General features: G+C 32.1%; 1 protein-coding gene across 5 annotated transcripts in view; it reads left to right on the top strand.

Annotated features, from left to right (window-relative positions):
• The window catches only part of LOC111629932 (nuclear factor 1 A-type-like), a 99981-nt gene that overhangs the window by 63313 nt on the left and 13535 nt on the right, over positions 1-23133 (top strand). For 4 of the 5 annotated variants that reach the window (XM_023373889.1, XM_023373887.1, XM_023373891.1 and 1 more), the window contains 2 exons: positions 13883-14221; positions 16129-16323. In XM_023373889.1, coding sequence (XP_023229657.1) covers positions 13883-14221; positions 16129-16323 — 534 coding nt within the window. The remainder of the gene's footprint in view (positions 1-13882; positions 14222-16128; positions 16324-23133) is intronic. The other variant, XM_023373888.1, reaches the window with a different exon arrangement.

Below are 23133 nucleotides of genomic sequence, written 5' to 3'. Positions count from 1 at the left end.
CTATAAGATATAGATACGTTCCAATTTATTAGGAATCCGATTTCTTACAAGTCGTTCCAATCACAGCCCGACACGTGTCAAGTTTACGGACTACGGCTGATTGAAAGGTTTTCTTCCATAAAATTAATCGATTCTACACTAATCCGACTCAACATTTCCAAAATACGTATATTTTTTCGTAGTTTTATAGGAATCGTAATTATAGGGACCGTAATTATAGGGGGGTCGACTGTATTTGCACGTGAAGGCAGCTGAGCTCAAACATACTTGTGCTTTGATTAATAATGGGTTTTAGAGTTGTTTTTGCCAATAAAAAAAAACTTTCATGAAGTAATTTTGCATGAGTATAAAATATGTAGTTCCTCACATTGAATGGAATGGGGAAGAGATGAGTAAACAGTTTATATACACTTCTATTATACTTAACTATAGCTAGATATATGTATATAACAAAAATTCTATTACAAATATACAAACATATGACCTTGTGTGCACACCACACTGGGACAAACTCCACCGAAAAGAAAAAGATTTATCTCCTCATGTCCTTTTTTTGTTCCCCAGAAACATCACCCAACCAATCCGGACCTTGCCCCCTTGCTATGCCATTGTTATATTGACCAAACACATATCCAGGGTACACTGACTGGTGATATGGAAAAGGAGAAATGTAAAAGACAAACTAGGGAATAAACAAAAGAGAAAAACAAAACAAATATATACATATATGTACACAGGAAGGGTAGATATACAAACACGATGTAGTAACACCACAAATATAAAGCAAATAATAACTATCAAACCCTCTACTGGTCAAAATCATTGTTTCTTAAATTTTAAGTAATTATATATTGGGTTTGGAAAGTATTTGGTTTTTTCTGCAGAAAAAACACAATATTTTTATAATTAACAAATATTTTATTGAATTATATAATTGACCATTTTGGTCAAATACCTGTTGTCATCGTTTCTGGTAGTAGTATGATTTCACATTTATAAAAGTTTTGATTGTTGCTTACAAGAAACTAATCCATGTGATTTTTGACATTGTCATTTCAAATAAATGTCTTAGTTAAAAAAAAATTACTACTTGTTCCGGTCTATACAAATCTGAGTGTGCTCAATCTGCCGAATATGGTCGATGTGATAGCACATCCCATCTAAATTATAAGTTTCTGACGAGTTACCAAACTAGTGTGAATTTTACATAATCATGGTAAAACATTACACCTGTTTTGTTGATCAATTCTGGCCACCTTTTCTGTTTGATGATATTACTCAATTTGTTTACTCAATGGCAGTACACTTTCAAATCAATTGTTAAATTGTCTGGTAAAAGATCCAAAAAAAAAAATTTCCTTAAAATCCCACCAGAGAGATGATCTCTTTAAGAACATGTGGAACCCATATATCAAGCTTTGAAGCGAAACCAATTTGTTTCAAGTAATCATAAACAGTTCAATTTTACAAATTAGTGATTTCACGTGTTGTTATTCGGCAGTTTGCTTCAATCAGTACCTTTTTATTTTGTTTTCATTGGCGTCAACTGGACATCCAGAACGTGGTGCATCTTCGATATTGAAATTGCCAGAATGAAATTTTGTAAACCAGTTTTGGCACTGTCGTTCTGTCAATACATCATCTCCATACACGTAACACAATTTTTTTCTCGTTTGAACAGCATTCTTACCTTTTCGGTAATAATAGAGCAAAATATGCCAAAAATGCTGCTTTCGATCTTCCATATTTGATGGGACACAAAAAAATAAACAATTGCACAGAATCAAACAAAATTTTTTACAAATAAGCCTTAAAATGCTAGCTGTCAAAATATATAATGATAATACGGTTTAGAATGAAAATGGCAGGAAAAATACGACTAATCCGTCTAGTGGTAAAAAAAACTAAATTACTTTCCGAACAACCCAATATATCAAAGTGAGAGATTATTTTTTATAATTTTACCGACAAAGTATGAAATTCAGATGTTGTATAGAATGACTAGATATATTAGACCAAGGGTGGGCAACCTTTTTTATAACATGGGCCAGAATAAATTTTACGTTTTTTCCGCGGGCCATAGTAGTTAATTGACACCTTGTGACTTGTAAATTTTTAGTCTGCAAATATGAAATAAATAAATAAATAAAAATAAATTAATTACTACAGTCGACCCCCCTATAACACTGTTGATTATTCCGTTTTATATGAATTCCATGTTGTATGAGTCACTTAGATTTTACAAATGCGTGTGCCGGGCTGTGAACGGCTCACCTATTTGTAACATCTAAGTGACTTTAAACACAATAAAAACAGCACTATGTAGTTGGATACGACAGACATTACATTTTCTAATTGCATAGCTTTTGCACATAGATTTTCTTGATGGATGATGCGATGAGATATAAATAATTTAGAAAAATTCTGTTCTCCCATTTTTTGTTTGAATAAGGAAATGACTCCCTTATTTTTTCCTGTCATTGCTGCCACAACACTTCAGAAAATAATATTCAATTTAAACTAGACGAATTACATCGAAAAATATTTATTTATAATTTCTTCTAAACATCTCGCGGGCCGGATAGAAACTTTTCACGGGCCGTAGCTGGCCCGCGGGCCGGGGGTTGCCCACCGTTGTATTAGACAATCTATAAAATCTACAAAATAATTCTGATTTTTGAGATAAAGTATATAGAAGATATTATTATTAGTGTATACTAATGTTTTATTTTTGATGATATTATTATCTGTAAAAGCAAGCACGAACTAATGCTAATTGTACTGCTAATTTTGATCATTGTTCCATCTAGTTTATCACAGAATGTAGCACTATAACGAATTACAATCTTAGAGTATAACTGTTTCAAGAGAGCTTGTTTTGTTTCCAGTTGATAAGATCCATCGAACATTAGTCACATACGTTACAATAGCCAAGATGATGCAAGTTTCTCCTGTATCCTAATCTACTTCTGTGACTGGAACACAACTAACGTTGTTCGGCAGGTTGGAACTTGTGTTAAGAGTCTCTTCATGTTTCTTTGTCTGAAATTCTAGATTTTAATTTTGTGAACTAAGATTTTTTTATTTTTGAAACAAAGAGGACAAGTAAGGAGGTACAGTTGATTTTAGAAACAGTTGCAACCAGGGCTGTGGAGTCACGTAAAAATCTACCGACTCCGACCAGGGGTGGACTTGTTACCAAAAGAGACCTGGAAATTCTGATGTCATCACGTAACCTCAGAATAAAAGATTTCAATAAATAGAGTTCTAATAAAGATAGAGCGTAGAAACTTTTTATTCCAAAGCTAAAAGACTCCTCTAAGTAATGACACAGTCAATATATAAATATGTATTTGATAATTTTTACTTTTCTGGCTGTTATATTTAACAGAGGAAAAGTGTAGCTCTGGGTCAAAAAATGACCCCTCCCAAATTTTTACATTTTTGGATTCAGGACACCTTGAAATTTAGAGATATATGCAAAAGATTCAAGGTTTTTTTCTATATGTGTGGATATTAGACTGTGGGGGGGGCATGATTTTGTTCACCCTTTTGAAGTCTAATAATTTCTATGGTAAGAGTGGACAGAATCGGAGTCGGATGGTTTAACACAGGAGTTAGTTATTAAGCGTCAAAGTGGTTGAACTAAATCATGTCCCCATATACATTCTAACATCTTAGGCGAGAACATCTTAATGGGTTTTACTGTACTATTATAAAATGGCAAAAAAAGCTTACTTTGAGGGTAGAGACGAGTTTTATTTTACTTTTTTAAATTTCGAATGCTAATAATGAGCGAAATATGCATTAAGAGATATGACACTTTTATGTCTTCACCCTGTCAACCTTTAATTAAGAACCAAACTTTATTAGTATTAATGCCCCTTTATACGCAAGCTACAGTGCCACATTTCGTTTCTTAAACTTTACCCATTTTGAGATATGGTTTAATATCTCAGAACTGAAAATAAAGAAATTAAATGCCAACATGCACGCGCAAATTTTTTCCCTTTATTGACTTTTTTCAGGGGTTCAGGAGGTCTCCAAACATGTAGATTTGCAAAAAAAAAAAAAAACTTGGAGGATCAAATTTGACATGATTTCAATACTTTTCCATTTTATATACATAACAAGTTGGTAAGTAAAAAGGAGTCGGAGTCTGCAGATTTTTTGATGACTCCGGCTAAAACACCAAAACTCCACAGCCCTGGTTGCAACAAATAGTCTTGAACTTCAAATTCTTGGATCAAAATAGAAACTTTTTAAGGATTGTGCCTTCAAGCTACTGCATTTTCAACTGCGTATTCATGTGCAGCTGTGAATTCACTCTCTCTTTATACTCATTGTTCTTTTCAGCATCAATAGAAATCTAAAATGCCTTTCAGTTCTTGTTTTGTAATGTTCAACACTTGTTTTGGCAAATATGAAGTGTTCAAATCAACTTTTATTTTGCAACCAAACAATGTCTCTTATAGAGATGTTTTAATACCTGAATTATAGTCTCTATTCTTGATTCACTGGATGAAAAATATATGTTCACTCCAACGAAAGATTATCTTTATCCTGCATCCATGTTTTGATTGTTTTTTTATATCTTGTTTTACTTATTTTATGCTTCCTTGTTGGGTTTTCTATGCACAGTTTTCAGTTGAGATCAGTAATTCTTCAAAATACAGATTTTGTTTGCCAAGTCTTCTGTTATCTGAAGTATTAATGGAGCACCAAGAAGAGTAAAAGTATCAAGCAAATGATGCGTCTTCCTCAGCTTCTTGGATTTAAAGCTCTTAATGCCACAAACCTTTGTGAGAAGTTAAGATTCTTTGTCCATGACCTGTACAAACTATTAATATATCCTCACAAACTTCTTGTATTTTGTTTATTAAAGACAATAAACACATGTAAAGAAAAAACCTCTACTAGACTCGGATTATTGGCCAGTAGGGATGTCAATCAAACGATAATATGCCCCAACAATTTATTACAAAAATCAACCAGTATCGGGAGATGGCAATGTGAACAATACCATTAGAGCAGTCCTGGATGATTAGAGATAGAAAAATGTATTAAAAATCAAAAAGTATAATTGCAAAAAAAAGGCATTTCAATATAGAATACCATGCAGTAAGGTAACATCTACTGGTATGATTTCAACTATCTAGTCTTCGAAGACAAAGCATGGTCTTCGTCCTCCATGTTGGTTCGACTCAAAGACCGCGACACCACGTGCTTTCCTTTGATGACCTCCTTTGTTGATCCACAGAATTCTTCTCTTACAAAAAGAGGGAACTCCCGTCTGACCTGGCTTTTCTCTCAGCCAAAATTAGTCTCTCTTCCTTCATCCAGAAGTTTAACTCTCCTTGCTTCACTTCAGTTTCCAAGAACAACTATCAAAACTCGCCCGACCAGTTCTTCACAATCAGACAGGAAGAATGAGGGAAACCCTAGATGTGAAGTCACACAAACAGGTATGGACAAGCTTCCAAGACTGGAAATAAAGGGATAGACAAAAGAGTTTACCAAAAAAAAAAAAAAAACAACAAAATATAAGGTTAACACCACACTTCATTAGATTGTCTTGCTAATCAAAGATATACTTAAATTCACCATAAGGATGAGTTGGACCTATGATTTCAACTTGATATTGGTTGAACAAGGCAATGCAATACTTGGGCAATCTACTAAATAGGTAGTAGACACATGAAGAGAACTTTGCCAACAGTCTGGTTGCTTGAAGTTTACAAAGTGAGAATATAACTAGTTACCAATGTTCGGTAGTTTTATCTACTCACTCGACAGCAAGAATTAAATTCTTATAAAATCAAAAGGTTTCACTACAATACCTTTCTTGCAACCTTTGTTTCTGTTGACAGGGTTCACCAGAGCTGTAAAGAAAAAATGCTCTATATGAAGCTAAATATTCTTACTACACTCAGTTGATAGGCCAAGTATGGTGTATTATATTGTCATAATTTTGGCAATAGAAGCAAGAGTCATAGCGAGTTATTCAATATACTTTATGTGAAATGTAGAATTTGACTGCACTGTTTTTTCTTCTATTGGCTTAGTTTTTCCTGCACCCTCAATGTGCTGTACTTACATTAGGAATCTTGTCGTCACTGGTTATTTTTTTCCCCATAGTTTTTGTATTATTCACTTCTCTTACTAGTTTTAACTCCCATTTAGTAGATTATGAAATTAGACATATCTGCCGTTCTTTGCAGATACGTCTACTTTTAACTCCTTGTAAAACATTTGCTTCGTAATGTTTTTGCGAGTATTTCACACAGTATCCATCTAAAACACCAACCCCCTTCTTGTAGCCTCCTTGTAAATTTGTGAGAGTTACTGTTATTTCAACAATGACATTTTAATGCATTAATTTCAGTCAATGACTAGGTATTTATGAATTGGTTAAAAAGATGGAAGAATAAAATGAATAGTCATCTCGTACTCATACTTTTACAGCAGTGTGTCTGGCCATTCTATAAAATGCCTAGTAAAGTATATACAGTAATTGTATTTATTTAAATATTTTGCTAACTGACTTTAGAAGTTCTGTAGATCACCCAGACAATTCTCTACAATGTCCGAATTTCATATTTTGCCGGCAACATATTTTATAGCAAAATTAATTTAGTCTTACATAAAATAGCTTTCTGTAGTAAGAACTTAGATGCATTATAATTTAAAAATGTATGTATTTTGTGTTTTTGTGGCAATGGAAGAAAAAGAATTATTTAATTTTCAAAACAGTTTGGTTCTTTTTTGTAATTTTAGCAACAGTATTTGCCAAAGAACAAAAGAATAAATAAAGTAAAAATTAATAAAAATTTGTAAGCAAATTATAATAAAATCTTGTAAATAAAATCTTTTTGTAATTTGGTTTTTGGTTAATCAGAATTTGATGGACGCAAAAAACAGGGTTACAACAACCAACAAGTTATTTTTTATTTTTTTGTAAAAGTGAGAAGTTCTATTGTCGTAATTCATTTTACAGTCGGGGACCGGTCTGCTTACTATGTCAATATTACAGGTTATTAGAATGGTAAAATGAATACCTGTAGAGAAGGCAAGCGAAATTTCACAAGTAGATTATGCCAGTTAACAGAGAGATGTCTGAATTCCATACTTTCGAAGTATGTTTGCTCTCTCACATATGCTGGAACAGTCCGCTTGTAATGTTTCACTTGCTTTCTCTGTTTAAATACTAATATAGACAATTTGTTGATTGTATCAATAAATTGTCTATATTAGAGGCTAAAAAAATGTTATAAAATGAGAAATTTTGTAAATATTAATGCTAAAATGGCAAATTTCAAATGAAAAAAACATTGTGCTTAGTATTGAATAAAACCTTTGGATTGTGGAACAATTAGAAAAACGAGTAAAAGCAAAACAAATGTGTGTACAGTACAGAATAGGGACAGTTTTTGTTCTGAAAAGCAGCAGTAGTAAAAAGAAAAAAATCGATTCAAAGTGCAAATGGCATGAAATATAGGTAAACAATGAAAAAAATGTACATATGAAGAACAGGATAAAACAATACTACTTTTGCTTAACAAATAAAAAAGGAAGGAAATGCCAGCCTCTATAATAAAGTGACCAGCCATCCTTGTTAAGATGGACAGACTTGTTTCTTAGTATGCTGTCCCAATTTTTTTTTTTTTTTTAGAATGGTTGAAAAAAGTACTGCTTTTGGATTGTTGTTCACAATAATTTTCAAAAAGTATCTAATAATCATTGCATGAACTGCATACAAGTTAGTGTAAAAATTTTAATATTCAATTTATAGAAACAGCAACCCAATTGTCGATTTAAAAAATTCTTTATTAAAATGTCTTTGAACGTTTGAAACTTTGAATTATGTAATTTGAAACCCAAAGCAGTTTGTGGATCAAACGTTTTCGGCAGGGCTGTGGAGTCACGTAAAAATCTACCGACTTCGACTTTTCCTTATCATCCAGCTCCGGCTAAAATACCAAAACTCCACGACTCCGACTCAACAGCCCTGCCAGGGCTGTGGAAGTCGCATAAAAATCTACCAACTCCGACTTTTCCTTACCATCCGACTCCGATTAAAACATCAAAACTCCACGACTCCAACTCCACAGCCCTGGTTTTCAGTTTATTTTATAAACTCCACTTGCTGAAAAATTGTGTGGGGTGTTCATTTTATTGCATGTTATCTAGTACCAATTTTAATTTTCCGACTTATATGCTTAATGATGTTTATTGTAGAAAATGAAGATGACCTTAAAAATATTTTCTGGTGCCAACTAAGAGTTGCTTTCATTTATGAAAATTGGTGCCATTTATATAAACTAATGCAATCACAAATTACTTTTGATAGGATTAATTATCCATTTCTAGTGTGTAAAGTCTATAATGAGTGAAATTAGTTACGCCATCAAAAAGAATTCTGTGAAGATTAGATGCACTAAGTCATCAACTGGATATTAAGAAAACTATTAACCTGACCAATTACAAACTTGCCACATAACTGTAAAATCCTGTAAAGATTGTCACGAGTACAGTAAATTATTCTAACTGTCCAAAGGGAAAAATAATCCCTAATCTACTTTTTTCTGAGAAAAATTTCCTTCTATTTCACAAATTTAACTTATGTTGAATGGAACAGTTAACTTTTGTTTAATAAGCTTGATTTAAAGTGTTTTCACGCAAAATGGTTCCCAATCTATCAAAACTAAGAAAACTATATTATATTGCTACGAGAGTTGTGGCACTAGACATCATAATTAGGCATTAAATACTGGAATTTAGTCCCAAAGGGGGGATAGTTATGCTGTTAATAATAACTGCCAAATAGAATGGAAATCTTATACATTAAAAAAAAAGTTAGTGTATTGCCCCTGTACATAATAATTTTCCTGTTAGCAACAGTCATATCATCGTCTATAACTCATTACTGGGGAAAGTTTTTGAATTGAACTAATGTGACTTTGGATTTGCATCAAAAGTTCATATACGAGTTAATCGGGGGCCTCCTGCCACTAAGTTTTACACATCTGGTCTCTGATTTTGTCTATCTAACTGCATTCTTGAGATTAAGGAAACACAGACGGATAATGGTGGAGATTTATAAGTCTATAATTTTTTTAAAATTGCAGCCCTTCAAAAAAGATTTGAGAATAAGAACATCTTGTTACATAAAACAAAACCAAACCAGTCAACTAACTGGAAAAATAAAGTAATAAAGTAATAGTCAACTAAATAACTTTATTTAGGCAAAGCATGTTTGTTTAACCCGACTATACTAGGAGTAGAATCTTTATCAATTTCCAAATTATCAGATATTAAACACTTGCTCCCAGTAAAAGAAAAAAATATATTCTAAATTGCACTTCCAGTTTTGAGAAAAAAAACATATTCAGATTCAAAAAAAGGGGAATAATCAACTGTTCTCTTGGAAGAGAATCAACAAAATTACATGGTGCGATGAACGAAAGACTTCTTTATGAACTAAATATTAAATCATCTCTTAGAGTAAAACCATGTCGAGTCAAAGTTTAATTAAAAAGGCCAAAAAAGTCCCGAGTTAACAAGTTCAATACTTTAAAATTTTCCTGTGGATGTATATTTCCAATTATTAAGTTTTTCTCATGAATTTATTCTTAGAATAATTACAAAATTCTACACAAAAGAACACTTTAATGGGTTTTCGAGGCACCCCCTTGAGTCCCAATCAGAATTTCATTGATGTACAGTGTCAGTAAAAGGATGTCAATGCAAGGTTGTAATGGCAGAGCCTTAGTGTTTATCTTAAAATGTCCCTATTCAGACAAGATGAGAAAATAAAGATCAACGACCCATCAAAGGATGGAGAGTACATGGGAAAATAAGTTAAGGTTAGCAGTATTGACTTAGAGATCTATTAAAAGGAAAATGCTATATACTGTACTGTGCCAGGGACCTGTAGACAGATTTATTTAACAGTTTTGATTAGCAAGATTTTACTGTATCTACAGCTTTGATTCATTAGTATAAATTAGCTTGACTTACATTGTGAGTTTAGAAAAACTTTTAAGTTTAACTTGAGATACATAAATGGAAGATAATAATATATAATTGTTTTTCTTAATCCAAAATTAGCTCTTAAAGCCCAAGATTTATATCATAGAAACTTGCAAGAATTAAAAACATTTTCTGGCAATCCTTGTACTAGAGTTTTTAAAGAAAAAAGTACTACTAAAACTAATTACTTGCCAGTTCAGACTTTGATAATTACTGCTATACAAAATTCAATAATTAAAATAGAATACAAAAATGATTAAGGGTTTTTTCCCTTCTCCCAAAATTAAGAATTTAAAAACTCACAATACAAAGCTCCAAGCTCATATTCTCTGCCGATCAGCTGAGCTAAATGATGCTACTGTTAGCTTTAAAAGCATTTATACCAGGGCTGTGGAGTCACGTAAAAATCTACCGACTCCGACTCCGGCTAAAACACCAAAACTCCACGACTCCGACTCCACAGCCCTGCCAGGGCTGTAGAGTCGCATAAAAATCTACCGACTCCGACTCCGGCTAAAACACCAAAACTCCACGACTCCGACTCCACAGCCCTGATTTATATACTTTAATGACATTGTACTAATTTACATAGTCTTACGACATTGTAAAAATCTCATCAACTTGTATTTACAGATAAATAATTTATTTATTAATTAAAATAATGCTCATCAAAAATTAAAAATACTTTCATGAAGTGAAGTTCCAAAATTATATTAACACAATTATGCAAATGAGCTAATAAACTGGGAAGTGTTGAGATTTAACGGAATAACCCCAAACTTAATGTAACAGAAATAAAAAGGAAAATAATGCAATCAAATATAACTATAAATAAATAAAGTTCTTATGCTACTTCTGAAATCCTTTGCAGATTGGTCAATTAAAACACCATTTACACTTAAAACATCATTTGCACATACAAATTACTTATACGTGTACAAGTAGAGCATTCGTATACAAGTTACTTGCGAGTGTAAACCCACTTGAGATCTTGCTTTGAACGTACTTGCTTTGTTCCTAGTGCGATCGCGACCTTCTCTAAAGGTCTTCCACTTATACTTTTTAACACAGAATTGGATAAATGAGTTTTGTGTATTTAACTGTTTAAGTTTTTGATATATATTGATTTCCCATAACCCGACATATTGATACTAAGCTGAACGATCGCTGTAATTAATCGGGCTATTAATATGCCATAATTCATAATTAGAAACTAAGTAATTGGCATAGAGATTGACATTAGGTATCATGTCTTATCTAAATTAATAATGTAAGTAACCATGAATGATTATATCTAAATTTAAATACATCTGTAATTGAAGATTTGGTCAGGGTCTAATTGCATAACTGGTAAGCAGAGGTTGCAGACTGCCGGTTCGAGTCCTGCTCAGGACTAGTTCTTTTCTTTCAGAATGTTCAAAATTAATTATATAAATTCATAAATATAATAATTTGTTAAATGATGACACCTAATGTCGAACTCTAATGCCAAATTATTTAGTTTTTAATTATTAATTATGGCATATTAATAGCCTGATTAATTACGGCGATCGTTCCGCTTGAGTTTTTGATTTCTAAAACAGTATTATTAGTTTTATTTTCTTCCAACTTCGTTAACGTCAAGTCAAAATCTCGTACAGGGCACAAGAGAACTTATATAACTTCGTCTATCTTTATGCATATATAAAATGACTAATTAATTATGGAGGTCATTCTATTTAAATGTGTTAAGTGGTTTTTCGGCTTAATAAGGCTCATGATCAGATAGATACTTAAAAATTCAATGGAACATTAGAACATTTTTGAATGTTTTTCAAATTTCCAGTAAAAATGTTCTAACGTTCTATTGATATTTTAAGTATGTATTTGAAAATAAGCTGAATTAAGCTCAAAAAACATTTAATACATTTAAGTAAATAGACTTCTAATGAATTAGCAATTTCATATATGAGAGAAGCTAGTCAGTCGATGGACCGAATACATAAAAAGTTCCCAGACTTGAGTACACTTGTGCATGCAGCAAGCTTCAATACAGACGGAGGTAGATGCATTCGTACGGCACTGAATAATGCTACAGAAACTAATGAAATTGACCAAAAATTTCCGTCTAGACATATTTGATTGTTTACGGTGGTAGGACAGCTACTTGATTAGAAAAATAGAATTAAATTATGTACTAAACTATTCGACTAAATTTTGCATTTTTCCCACTGTACATTCTAAATTACTTTCCACTCGAGTAAATTACCGAATGTATCTGAACGAGCCTTTGGATTGCATTTTTCGTGCGGATTTTTAAAATTGAAATATTAAATAAACTGATTTTTCATAACTTGCAGAAAGTTTGATTTTCATTATATTTAATAGATAGAACTATATTTACAAATAGGTAGTTCATATTACTTTTTTAATGTATTGTAAAAGAGAAGTAAACTGTTTAAACTAAAGATTAAACTGTTCTTTTAGGTTCAAGAATCTTATCTACCCTTAAGTGCGTGGTGCTCATTTTCAAGAGCATCACTTACTTTCGTAGACAGCTTTTACAATATAAAAGCGCATATTCGAGTGCTTTCAATCGGTGCTCGAGTGCATTGCTCAAAAGCACTTACTCGAATGACAGTAAACTCAAAAAAGCAGTTTTATCCTTACAAATTTACATATATAAGAAGTAACTATTTTTAATATTTTATACATCAAATTACATGGTAAACTAAGTTTGAAATCCCGCAGGATTTGTCAGGTTGTAACTCGCTAATTAAATATATAGGTATAAAATAGTTCGAATTAAAGGTAGGCTGTCACCTACCTTCAGTCCAAACTACTTTATATTTACATATAGAATTAGCCTAGTTATGGACCAGTTAATCCGACAGTATCATTACATTGAATTAGTGGATGAATTGGAATCTTAATATTTTTTAAAATGAGAATACGTTGAGATAATTTACAGATTATCGGGTTTTTTTTTACACATTTAATACAGGATTCGATGATAAAATGACAGTTAATAGAGGCTTTTTTATTCAACTCATTAGGATCATCAGTTATTGATAAATTTCTTCAATGATATACAGTTCAGTTCAGTTAATATAAAGTTTAAGAACCAAAAACTTGTTCACTGGCTGTACAGTTAAGAACTTGCTCTTCAATTGTACATGCTTCAATCTTTATATATAAACTTTTATGAATATATTCATTGTAAATTTAATTACTGTGGATTGAAAGATGAAAAGGTCATTTAAAATGCACTGTCGTTAATAACGTATGATGTTGATTATGCAATATCTACAGAAATATTGGCTGTGGATGTAATGGTGGAACAATTATTGTTGCATCCTATTTACTATAATATTTTGCATCCTGCTTATAAATACCCCTGAATTACGAAAGATATAATACAACAAAATGTGTTATGATAATGAAAGATAGGACACATCAAAATGTTTTATGTTGATGAAACATTTTGTATGTCTTGTCTTTCAATTTTCTGCTCTACAGCACATTTAGATGTCGTAGAGCCGATCACCGAGGAGGAGAATGTCTAAAATCTTATACCGAGGAGGAGAATGTCTAAAATCTTATAAATAGTACTTTGATCTATACAATAAACCTCATATTTTTATAATACAAGCTTTGCATTTGTGTGTTTGAGAATATATAATTATAAGTTTTCCAATTGTCTACTAATTTGTTGCCGTTCTGTCTGTATTATATATTAAGATTTAATTAATGTAGTGATTATCAATTTTTATTAAATAATAGATGCTAAATTTTCACGAATTGTTTCGAAGAAAAAAAATTTATTACTATGTATAACTAATCATAAAAAATTATATTTTGAATTGTTTAGCATCAATTATGCAGCCTTCCAATGGTACTCAGCCTCCTGTCAATCTGATCAAGATGGAGTCACCCCCTTACTATTGTAATAATTATTCATCTCCGCCAGATCACAGGGTGCTGAGTTCGGCACAAGGAGGGTCCATAACTTCGGTGCCCACTCACAGCACGCATCCTTCGCAGCACTGTTCCGCCAGTTCTTCTCCCGAACCACGCAATAAAAGGTTACGTCGAATATCGTCGCCTGAAGATGATGTTGATAAGTCGGCTGGTGACGTCAGTGGATATTATGGACACAGTCCGGCTAGTTTACATAGTCAAGCTTCTTGGGGCAGCGATATTGAACATGGTACTTTCTTTTTGATATAATTGACATTTGGTATGAATTTTAAAAAACGTTATATAGCTTATGTGCTGATAAAGAATGCTGTGGTTACTCTCATCGGATTCCTCTTGAAAGTTTTAGTAGAATAATACAGGGTGTCTGAAAAGTTATTATGCAGTTTAAAAATTTGTAACAGCACATTTGTTACATTCGAGACCCATAAGTTGTACGTCTCGCATTTCCATTTCGCAATACGTGATGTATTGCAATACGATGTATGTGATGCAATACGCAATACGGGATGTACGTGAGCAAGCATTACTGCTTGCTCACGTACATCCCAGTTTTTGAACTAGAGTTTTTAGAAGACTTCTTTGTCAATTGTATAATTTTCCACAGAATCTGGCCCTCCCACTCTTGAATTCTGAGGTTTCCAAGGACATTTTTGGTCATTTGCTTTACTTTACTTAAACCTCTTCCACTGCACAGTAACTTTTTGTACACCCCGTATTATTAACGAATGATGTAAGTCTTCATCTTCACTACTTTTGCCAGACATTTATAGCAACGTGACCTTCAATAATTGTTAATGTTTAGTGTATTCTAAAATTGTACTTTATTATAACCATTAACCATGTATCAAAAAAATGTTTGAACTTTATTAATTTAATTTTAAAGTAATTATATTTCCTTTGATGTAACTAACATTTCTTTTACGTAACATTATTTTTATGGAAGGCGTACAACTAAATTTAAGGTTATTGTTTTCAAATGATAATGATAATACTTAATTCTCTTCATACAAGTGAAAGAACCAAATATAGAATTTTATTATTAACTGTTCTATATCTATCACACGTTATATTGAGACAGTTACATTAAAATTTTCTTGTGAATCGTGACTTCAAAGATTACTAATTCCAGAAATTACAAAGTTTTTACACAATAATGATTGCCAGTGATCTATAGGCCCACTATTGAGCTAGTATCATGTTTTGTTTATTACAATACAAGTAGAAAACAATGATTAATGAATCACAGGTTTCTAATGCATCAGGTGTTTCACTGTGTGTACACCTAGTGAAGCATTCGACATATTAGAATGGTTAACCAATGCAACATGAAACAGATATTTTTAATTTTCTTGATAATCGAGTGAGCCAGGGATTTCGTTCTTTTTCATCTTTATATTTGTACCGTACTCCATTTAATATTAATTTTACTATTATATATTTTTTACTTTGCATTCAAAATGTCATCAGAATGTTGTTGATTGCAACGAAAGACTAGGATACAAATGCAGTTCCGAATGAAGCAGTTGGGACCTTACCAGAGCCACAGACCGTACCTACGGGCTGAAAAGGTGAAAGGAATTGACGTGACTCTTTGCGAGATGTAGCCCTGAAATTAGCCAAAATTTTGCTATACAAGTTTCCCTTGAGGGATTTCATCTCCACATACAGAGAAAGATTTAAGATCTTAAAGGGTTAAAGAAGCATATATTCTAAAAAATTCATTAAAAGGATGTGAAAATTTTAATAAATAGTCAAATCTCGATGCGCCGTCTTTGTAAAGCACCAATGAATATTTGCAAACAGATCTTTACCGTAATATTAAATAAAGAACTCTCCGGCATTAAATTACAATTATGCATTACAAAAGGCATTATTACCATGTCATGTAACATTCAAACTTGCATGTAGACCTCATTGCTACATGTAATTCCTATTGTTTGAGGTATTTCGGTTTAACACCGCGTTCTATTTAGTGCCAGTCTCGGAGGCAAATAAAAGTTAATGCTAAATCGAGGTTTGATCGGATGCCATTTTACGATCCTTTACTACACTAGAAAAATTAAAAACACATGCGCTCTAGAAAATTTGTTTTTATATTTAAGCAAATATTAAAGTAATTTTATTTTTCAATTTCAGGTAGTGGAAATCCATGTCCAATCCACTCGCCGCACATTTCGCAGCAGACAAAAGTAAAGTCGGAAGCGCCGAGTAGTTTCATTCCCGTGAGCGGAGGTCATTTAGGTCCGCACTCTCCCAAAGACGTCGGTATGATCGCTTCTCCCGACACTGCTCACACCCCGAAAACAATTATGGGGTCAAGAGATAGTGAGTGTTAGTTTGCTTTTTCTGATACTCTTCTTTGTGTTTTTCGAAAATGTAAGAATGTAAGTTTGTTTATTTATTTTTAAATGTTGGCGAGTTGTAAAAATAAAAATATATTTAATTTAAAAAAAAAAATAAAAAACATTTTTAACATTTTATATTGTAGCATGATCTTGCATGTTTGTTGAGAATATATTACAATGGCTAAAATTATTAAACACTTATTATTTGCCATAAGACCTAATTCAATGTCTAATTTGTCAAAATTTTACCGTAGTTTATTATCAAATGGAAATTTTTAATTAAATTAGTGGATAATGTGTGAACAAATATATGGGAATATCTATATAAAAATTAACTTGGTTTATGTACATTTTCATACAGAATAAGTTTGATTAGACCCTGTTGTGGAGGCCCAAGAAAGGCAAAAGGTCTGTCATTACAACAAACGACCTTATTTTTATTTTCCAGCAAAAATTCAGTACACTGATAAACATTTTAAGTCTACTTTATAGGGCCAGCATTTGAGTCTAAACAAAAATAACATAAGGCATTTACAGATATTAAAATTAACAAACCAAACATCATATTAATTCTTCTGAAAAGTAATATTACATTGGTATCCGGCCACCGTGTTTATGCATCAACCGATAGTTATCGTAAAACGATCGCCATGCTGCCGATAACATTTCGCACGCCATGAAATTGAGGAAGTGCCCCTTTTTTGTCTCTTTGAATATCTTCAGTTTCTAAGGATAAGACATGTTCTTGTCGAAGTTATGACAAATTAATTCCGACTCTTCGAGATTTGCTTTTATTCCCAGTTCTGTGGAAAATGCAGCTAAGATGGTGATGAGTTTTTGTTAATGTTATATCTAGTGATGAGATGATGCCAAAATTTTTCTTGATTCCAATTCTTTTTGATACTTTCTAAAGTTTATTTTAGTTTAGAAAAAGTTAATGATTTACATTAAGAGCTCGGTACATTCATTAATTGATAAATATTGAGCATATGAATGGAAAATGATTGGGAAATCCAGAATCGATCTTTTGAAAGAAATGTGAAAGTTCTCCATTTATATGTGGATACGCATGCTTTTGTTGAATACTACAAAATAAATTTGTATTCTTATTTCAGATAAAGCTAATATTGCAACACTACCCCAAAAGAAATTAAAGTTAATTCCCTTTTACTCTACAAACTATTTCATTGTGTCGTGCAGAGTTGCCATCTCTGGAAATTGCTTTGTTGGCCGATGCAATGCACTTTTTCGTGCTTCTCACAATGGGCACATCTTGTAAATGATTTAACTCCATTGTATTTAATACGAAATTAGGTTTGGCAAATGATGAAATAAGCAAAATAAATATCATTGTCATGAGTTAAATGTTTTTGAATTCATTCATTATTAACCATAATTAGTACCTACTGATCTCTCATTGCTCTGACTATACAAAAGAAAAGTCCATCACAACGGGCATCACTTCATGTTGGGACATTGCATACTCTCTGCTTTGTTGACACGAAAGTTTCCAATAAACTAATATTTAATTCTCAATTAAATATTAGTTTATTGGAAACTTTCATGTCAACAAAGCTATCCGACGCGCCGGCGATCGTACTAATTAGGGCTCTGAACAGCCCTAACAACTATGACTGCTAGCGTGTCGGATAGCAGTTAACGTGTTAATATCATAACTGAAAAAATTTTTAATCTTTGACTGAAACAAATAATTCATTTTCTTATAAAATGCGGAAGAATCATTTTTAAGAATCGGAAATTGCGATGAGATATTTCGATTCCGATCAATCATCTCATCGCTATCAATAATTTTCTAAACTATTTGCTAGTGACCTATTAGTGAAACAAATGTATACTAGACCAGTATACTAAATCCCTGTATACTTTGTATATATTGTATCCCTGTCACAGATGAGAGGTCTCTCTCACATGTGATAAGGCCAGTATATACAGTATATGCCTGGTGCTTTCAATATATCTATATCATCTTTCTCATTATGTAATAATTTATATGCAATGGGGTTGTGGCAATAGCTGATAGTTGTTTCTTGTGATTTTTGGAACTCTGAAGACCTCAAACTGAGAAATGCAAAAAGAAAATTGGGAATTTTTTTCCTATATGTATGGATGTTCTTGTTTGTTTCTTTGTGTAGGTGAGGCACAATTTTGTTTGCCCAGTTTGAAACTTAATAACTCCCACGCCTTTTGTCGAAAATTTGTGAAATTTTGCACAGAAGTTTGTGCATTAGGGGATCGATGCCATTAAATTTCAGCGGTTTAAGGCCGAGGGAAAGGGGAGATAGAAGGGGATCGTGTGTTGTATCTCGAGCGAGGACATACTTAATGAAGATTCTACTCGTTATTAGCATTTACGATTTTATTATAAAACTCGTCTCTAATGTTACGATATTTTATTTTCTAAAATGGGAAAAAGCTTAACGGATGGTGCCATATGTAATTTAAATTATTTTGCCAGGAAATTTACACGGCTCGTCGGATTTTTTTCAAAGTACCGGGGCCTCAAAAACGTAAATGGTCCAGACATCTCTCCATCTCTTGCTGGCCCTAGTTCTGAAAAATATAATTACGACACTTGAAAATGATATTTCAATATTATAAATATAACACTATATTAACTATATTTTCTTAAACTACTACACTGTAGTACATTTAATACTTCTGTTTATCAGTTTGTACTCTGCACATTACTTATTTTGGTTTTTTCTCGGTCTCAAACAAGAAACAGTGCAGTACACACATCAGAAGAAAGTACAGAAAAATATTTCAGATGCTTTATTGACTATTTTTATGTCGCTACTAAAACAGGTTACATTATCAGATTTTTTAATGATTAAAAAACTGCCCTGCTGCTTTAACGAAGGAAAATTATAAAAAGTTAGAAATAATGTGTTTGAGTGCTTTTGCATTATTGTGAACATCCTTTGTGAGCTGACAAGAGTGAATTAATGTCGCTGTTAACTTCCTATTAAATTTTGAGAATGTTATAGACCTATTGCACGTAGTGAAATTCTGTTCTACATTTATTATTCCAATAATGATTATTTTGTATCATTGAAAGTACTTGAGTTTTAAAAAAATGTTTTCATCAGTCCAACAGTATGTACATCTAGTATTATAAGCAATTTGACATGGACTTTGAAATACTATTTGTCTGATATTAACTTCTTACATTTAATTATTAAAGCGTAAAAATATAAATAAAAGATACATTCAAGTGATATTTAAGAATTGACAACATGTCTATCGATGCAATTTGATTTGGGAAATGAAAAGACGAAGAGAGTTTCTTTAGGTAAAAGCAATTGTCGCACGTTTGTTAAAATATTACATCAACATATGAGTACCGACACAGGACCATTATCATTATAGGCACGAAAAGGGGTTGTTGAAAGATTTAAAGATAAATAAATAAAATCAAATTAGATATAAAGTTACAATTAGAATAACAAAGTCTTAACATTTACAAATCTGTATTTTACTACCTACAAAACGGCAAAGCATTTAAACTCTTATCCAATTTGTAGTATTATTTTGATATGGTTCTTCTTAAACATTTGGCGTATTTTTTACTCGTATATCTTGTTAGACGATAGAGAGAATGAGCTAAAGAGACTCGCCAGAATTGTGCTAGACCTTTAAAGAAATTGTTTCGGGCATAAACAAAAAACAAAAATGCAGGTTTAAGTTGAAACAGTTACCTTATGTAACATCAATCCTTTGAATGAATGTTACATTGTAACGAGTAGAAGTTCTGCTTCTATTTTGAAACTGCTTATTAAAGATAGAGATTCGGCTGGCAGAGGAGAGTTTCCTGTATCATTTGTGTGTGCTGCTTTGTTCTATTGGTCTTACTCACCTTGTTGTTTTTTACTCATTGTTTTTTTTTTTTAATCCAATGATATTTATCACATTCCCTTTTTGGAAGTTTCTATTTTTCTTTAGAAAGTTCAGCCTAAAATTATTTAACGTGAATTCACAGAATGGACCTAACAGTTAGTGTCTCAAATTTCTGTTCCCTTCATCATTATCGAAGCATTAATTTCACAAAATACAACAATAGTATTTCCACCAATCTTCAATCGGTTCGGAATCGACTTAATTCCCAGTTTGAAGAAATCGAGTTCGTCGTCTTTCAGCACTTTGTTGTGAAAGTGTCTCGGTCATACATTTTAACCGAATTGCATATATTTACTCTTTTGTAGATTGAGTCATTTATCTTAACTCAGTATTACCTAAAAATAAGTGCTGATTAGTAGTATCATCTCTCACCTGATTCATCCCTCCCCTTAGAAAGAGTAATTTGTTGTAATATCAGAAATAGAATCAGTAGAAATGTATTACAGTAATTGCATGACTGATATAATGGATAAAAATAAGTAAGAATTACCTGCATCTTAACTTGAGATAGCTCTAATATATAAATAAATAATTGCTTATTTCAGAGAATATTAAAATACTAGCAGACCCCGCCACGCCTTGTTGTGGCTCAAAATGTATCTATTATAAATGTATAACACTTCCCCAGTGGGGAAAAATTTTTCTAAAAATTTTTTCTTAGTGTACATTCTGTTGACGTACCCTATTAAAACGCAATCAAAAATGCAAAAATCCGCATCTAAAATAGTATAATAGAAGCCAAGTTTTTCAGAGTAAGCCTTAATCCTGTCTCTCTCCCCCGCGGGGAGAATATCAAAAAATCCCTTCTTAGTGTACATTCTGTTGACGTATCCTATTAAAATGCAATCAAAAACGCAAAAACCCGCATCTAAAATATTATAATAGAAACCAAGTTTTTCAGAGTAAGCCTTAATCCTGTCTCTCTCCCCCACGGGGGAATATCAAAAAATCCCTTCTTAGTGTACATTCTGTTGACGTANGAGGGACAAAAACAAATATATTAAAATCATAAATACAATTTTAATATATTTGTATGTATATATGGCATTCTTTATTTAAACTGTCTAACCTGAATTTAAAATAAAAATAATATCCATCAGGATCTTTATATACAGATAAAAATTTTGTTTCATTTTGTTTTGAAATTTTCAGGGATCTTATCATAACCATATCTTACGTGCAGAGCATGTAAGATGTGGTTATGATCTACAAGGTGATCATAATTAAAATACCCCTCCAGAGACGTACGTAGCAGTCCAAATTCAATCAAATTTTGTATGTTGATGTTTCTGGATATGCAAAAAAAATTTAGTTTCAAAGCTAAATTGGGATAGTTCCAAAACACCACTATGAGATGTTTGGCATTGCAAGTGGCAAAAAACTTTGGCACAATTTCTTAAAGTATTGTAACTCTCAAAGTGCACTTACAATATTGGCATTGTTTTCATTAAACAATTTTGTGAAAGGTGCATTGAGGCACAGTTATAAGCATCCCTGCTGGCCTGCAGTAACCATGAATTGTATTTCACATGCATTAGACAGTTTTATACACAAAAACTGAGCATAGCATGTGTGCATTATGTATATATGTATATATACATACATACATATTTGGTCACAATGCCACAAGTCCCATGGTGGTGAGTTTGAAAACAATTTTTTTCTCTGCAGAAATCTTTTCTGCAGAGAAAAAATTCAGCAGAGCAACTCAGTATACAAACATTTGTTAAATTTGGATTGCTACTTATCCTTCCATATAGAATTAAATAGAGGTACTTTAAGTATAATCACCCAGTATTTTATATACTATAGTTTAATCCCAAAAATTTTCCACAACTTTAATTTTACAATTCAATTGCCAATTGGCTATTTGAATTGTAAAATATAAGTTATTATTTACAAAAGACTAAACGATTTTAAAAAATATAATAGCAAAACTAAAACATTTTACTTTTTCCAGACAAGAGTCTGTGTCATTGTATGGAGAACCTATCAAATTTGGAGATAAAGTTCTTTCCATCCACCGTGACATCAAAAACAACATGAAATTTGTAGCCAGTGGATCAAAGTGTCACTCACACATTCAAGATCTATTATTATAAGAAACTAATGTGTTCTATGGTTGGGAAATTGGACAAAAACCACACAACTCTACAAACTAGTTAATAACAAAATTCAATTAAACTTCCAAATACTTTCAAATGCAAAACTGCAACCATTGCTTCCACTAGTTTTAGCAAATTGGTTAATACCATCAATGTTGCTAATCCCCTAAACCAGATTAGGAGTGCACAGAATAAAGTGAAACCTGAAAGTGCTTTGCAAAGTTCATAGTTCATAAAGCACTTTTTGTCACTGGACACTATGTATGGCAATTGCATGATGAATATAGAGAGAATGGCAGATTCCATTGCTATTCTCAATGAACTCAATGAGGCTGCCACAGTAAATGTTGACATGAATAAAATTAGTGCATCAACTAGAATGACAATTGGAATGATATAAACATTGATATTAGCATGACTGAAAACGACACCAAAACTGATGATCATTATCAGGTAACTAAAACATTGCTTCTTAAAACATTTTAAGAAGCAATGTTTCTTAAAATGTTTTAAGAAACATTGCTTCTTAAAATGTTTTAAGAATGTTTTAACAATGCTTTTGAGCTACGAGTTCTTTTAGAATGCTCCTATGAGTTAACAATGCTTTTGAGCTCAAAAGCATTGTTAACTCATAGGAGGCATTCTAAAAGAAACCATTGCCTATATGTTTGAATTAACTCTTAGTTGGCAGTCAGTCAATGTGTTAATAGAAGAAAATTACTCCTGAACATCTGTTTTCAGAAAGTAGTTAATATAGATACTTTTATCAAAAT

This window comes from Centruroides sculpturatus, unplaced genomic scaffold, assembly GCF_000671375.1.
Source record: "Centruroides sculpturatus isolate CEXI.00-Female unplaced genomic scaffold, Cexi_2.0 scaffold441, whole genome shotgun sequence".
Taxonomy (NCBI): Eukaryota; Metazoa; Arthropoda; class Arachnida; order Scorpiones; family Buthidae; genus Centruroides; species Centruroides sculpturatus.
This window is presented reverse-complemented; position numbering and strand designations above follow the sequence as displayed.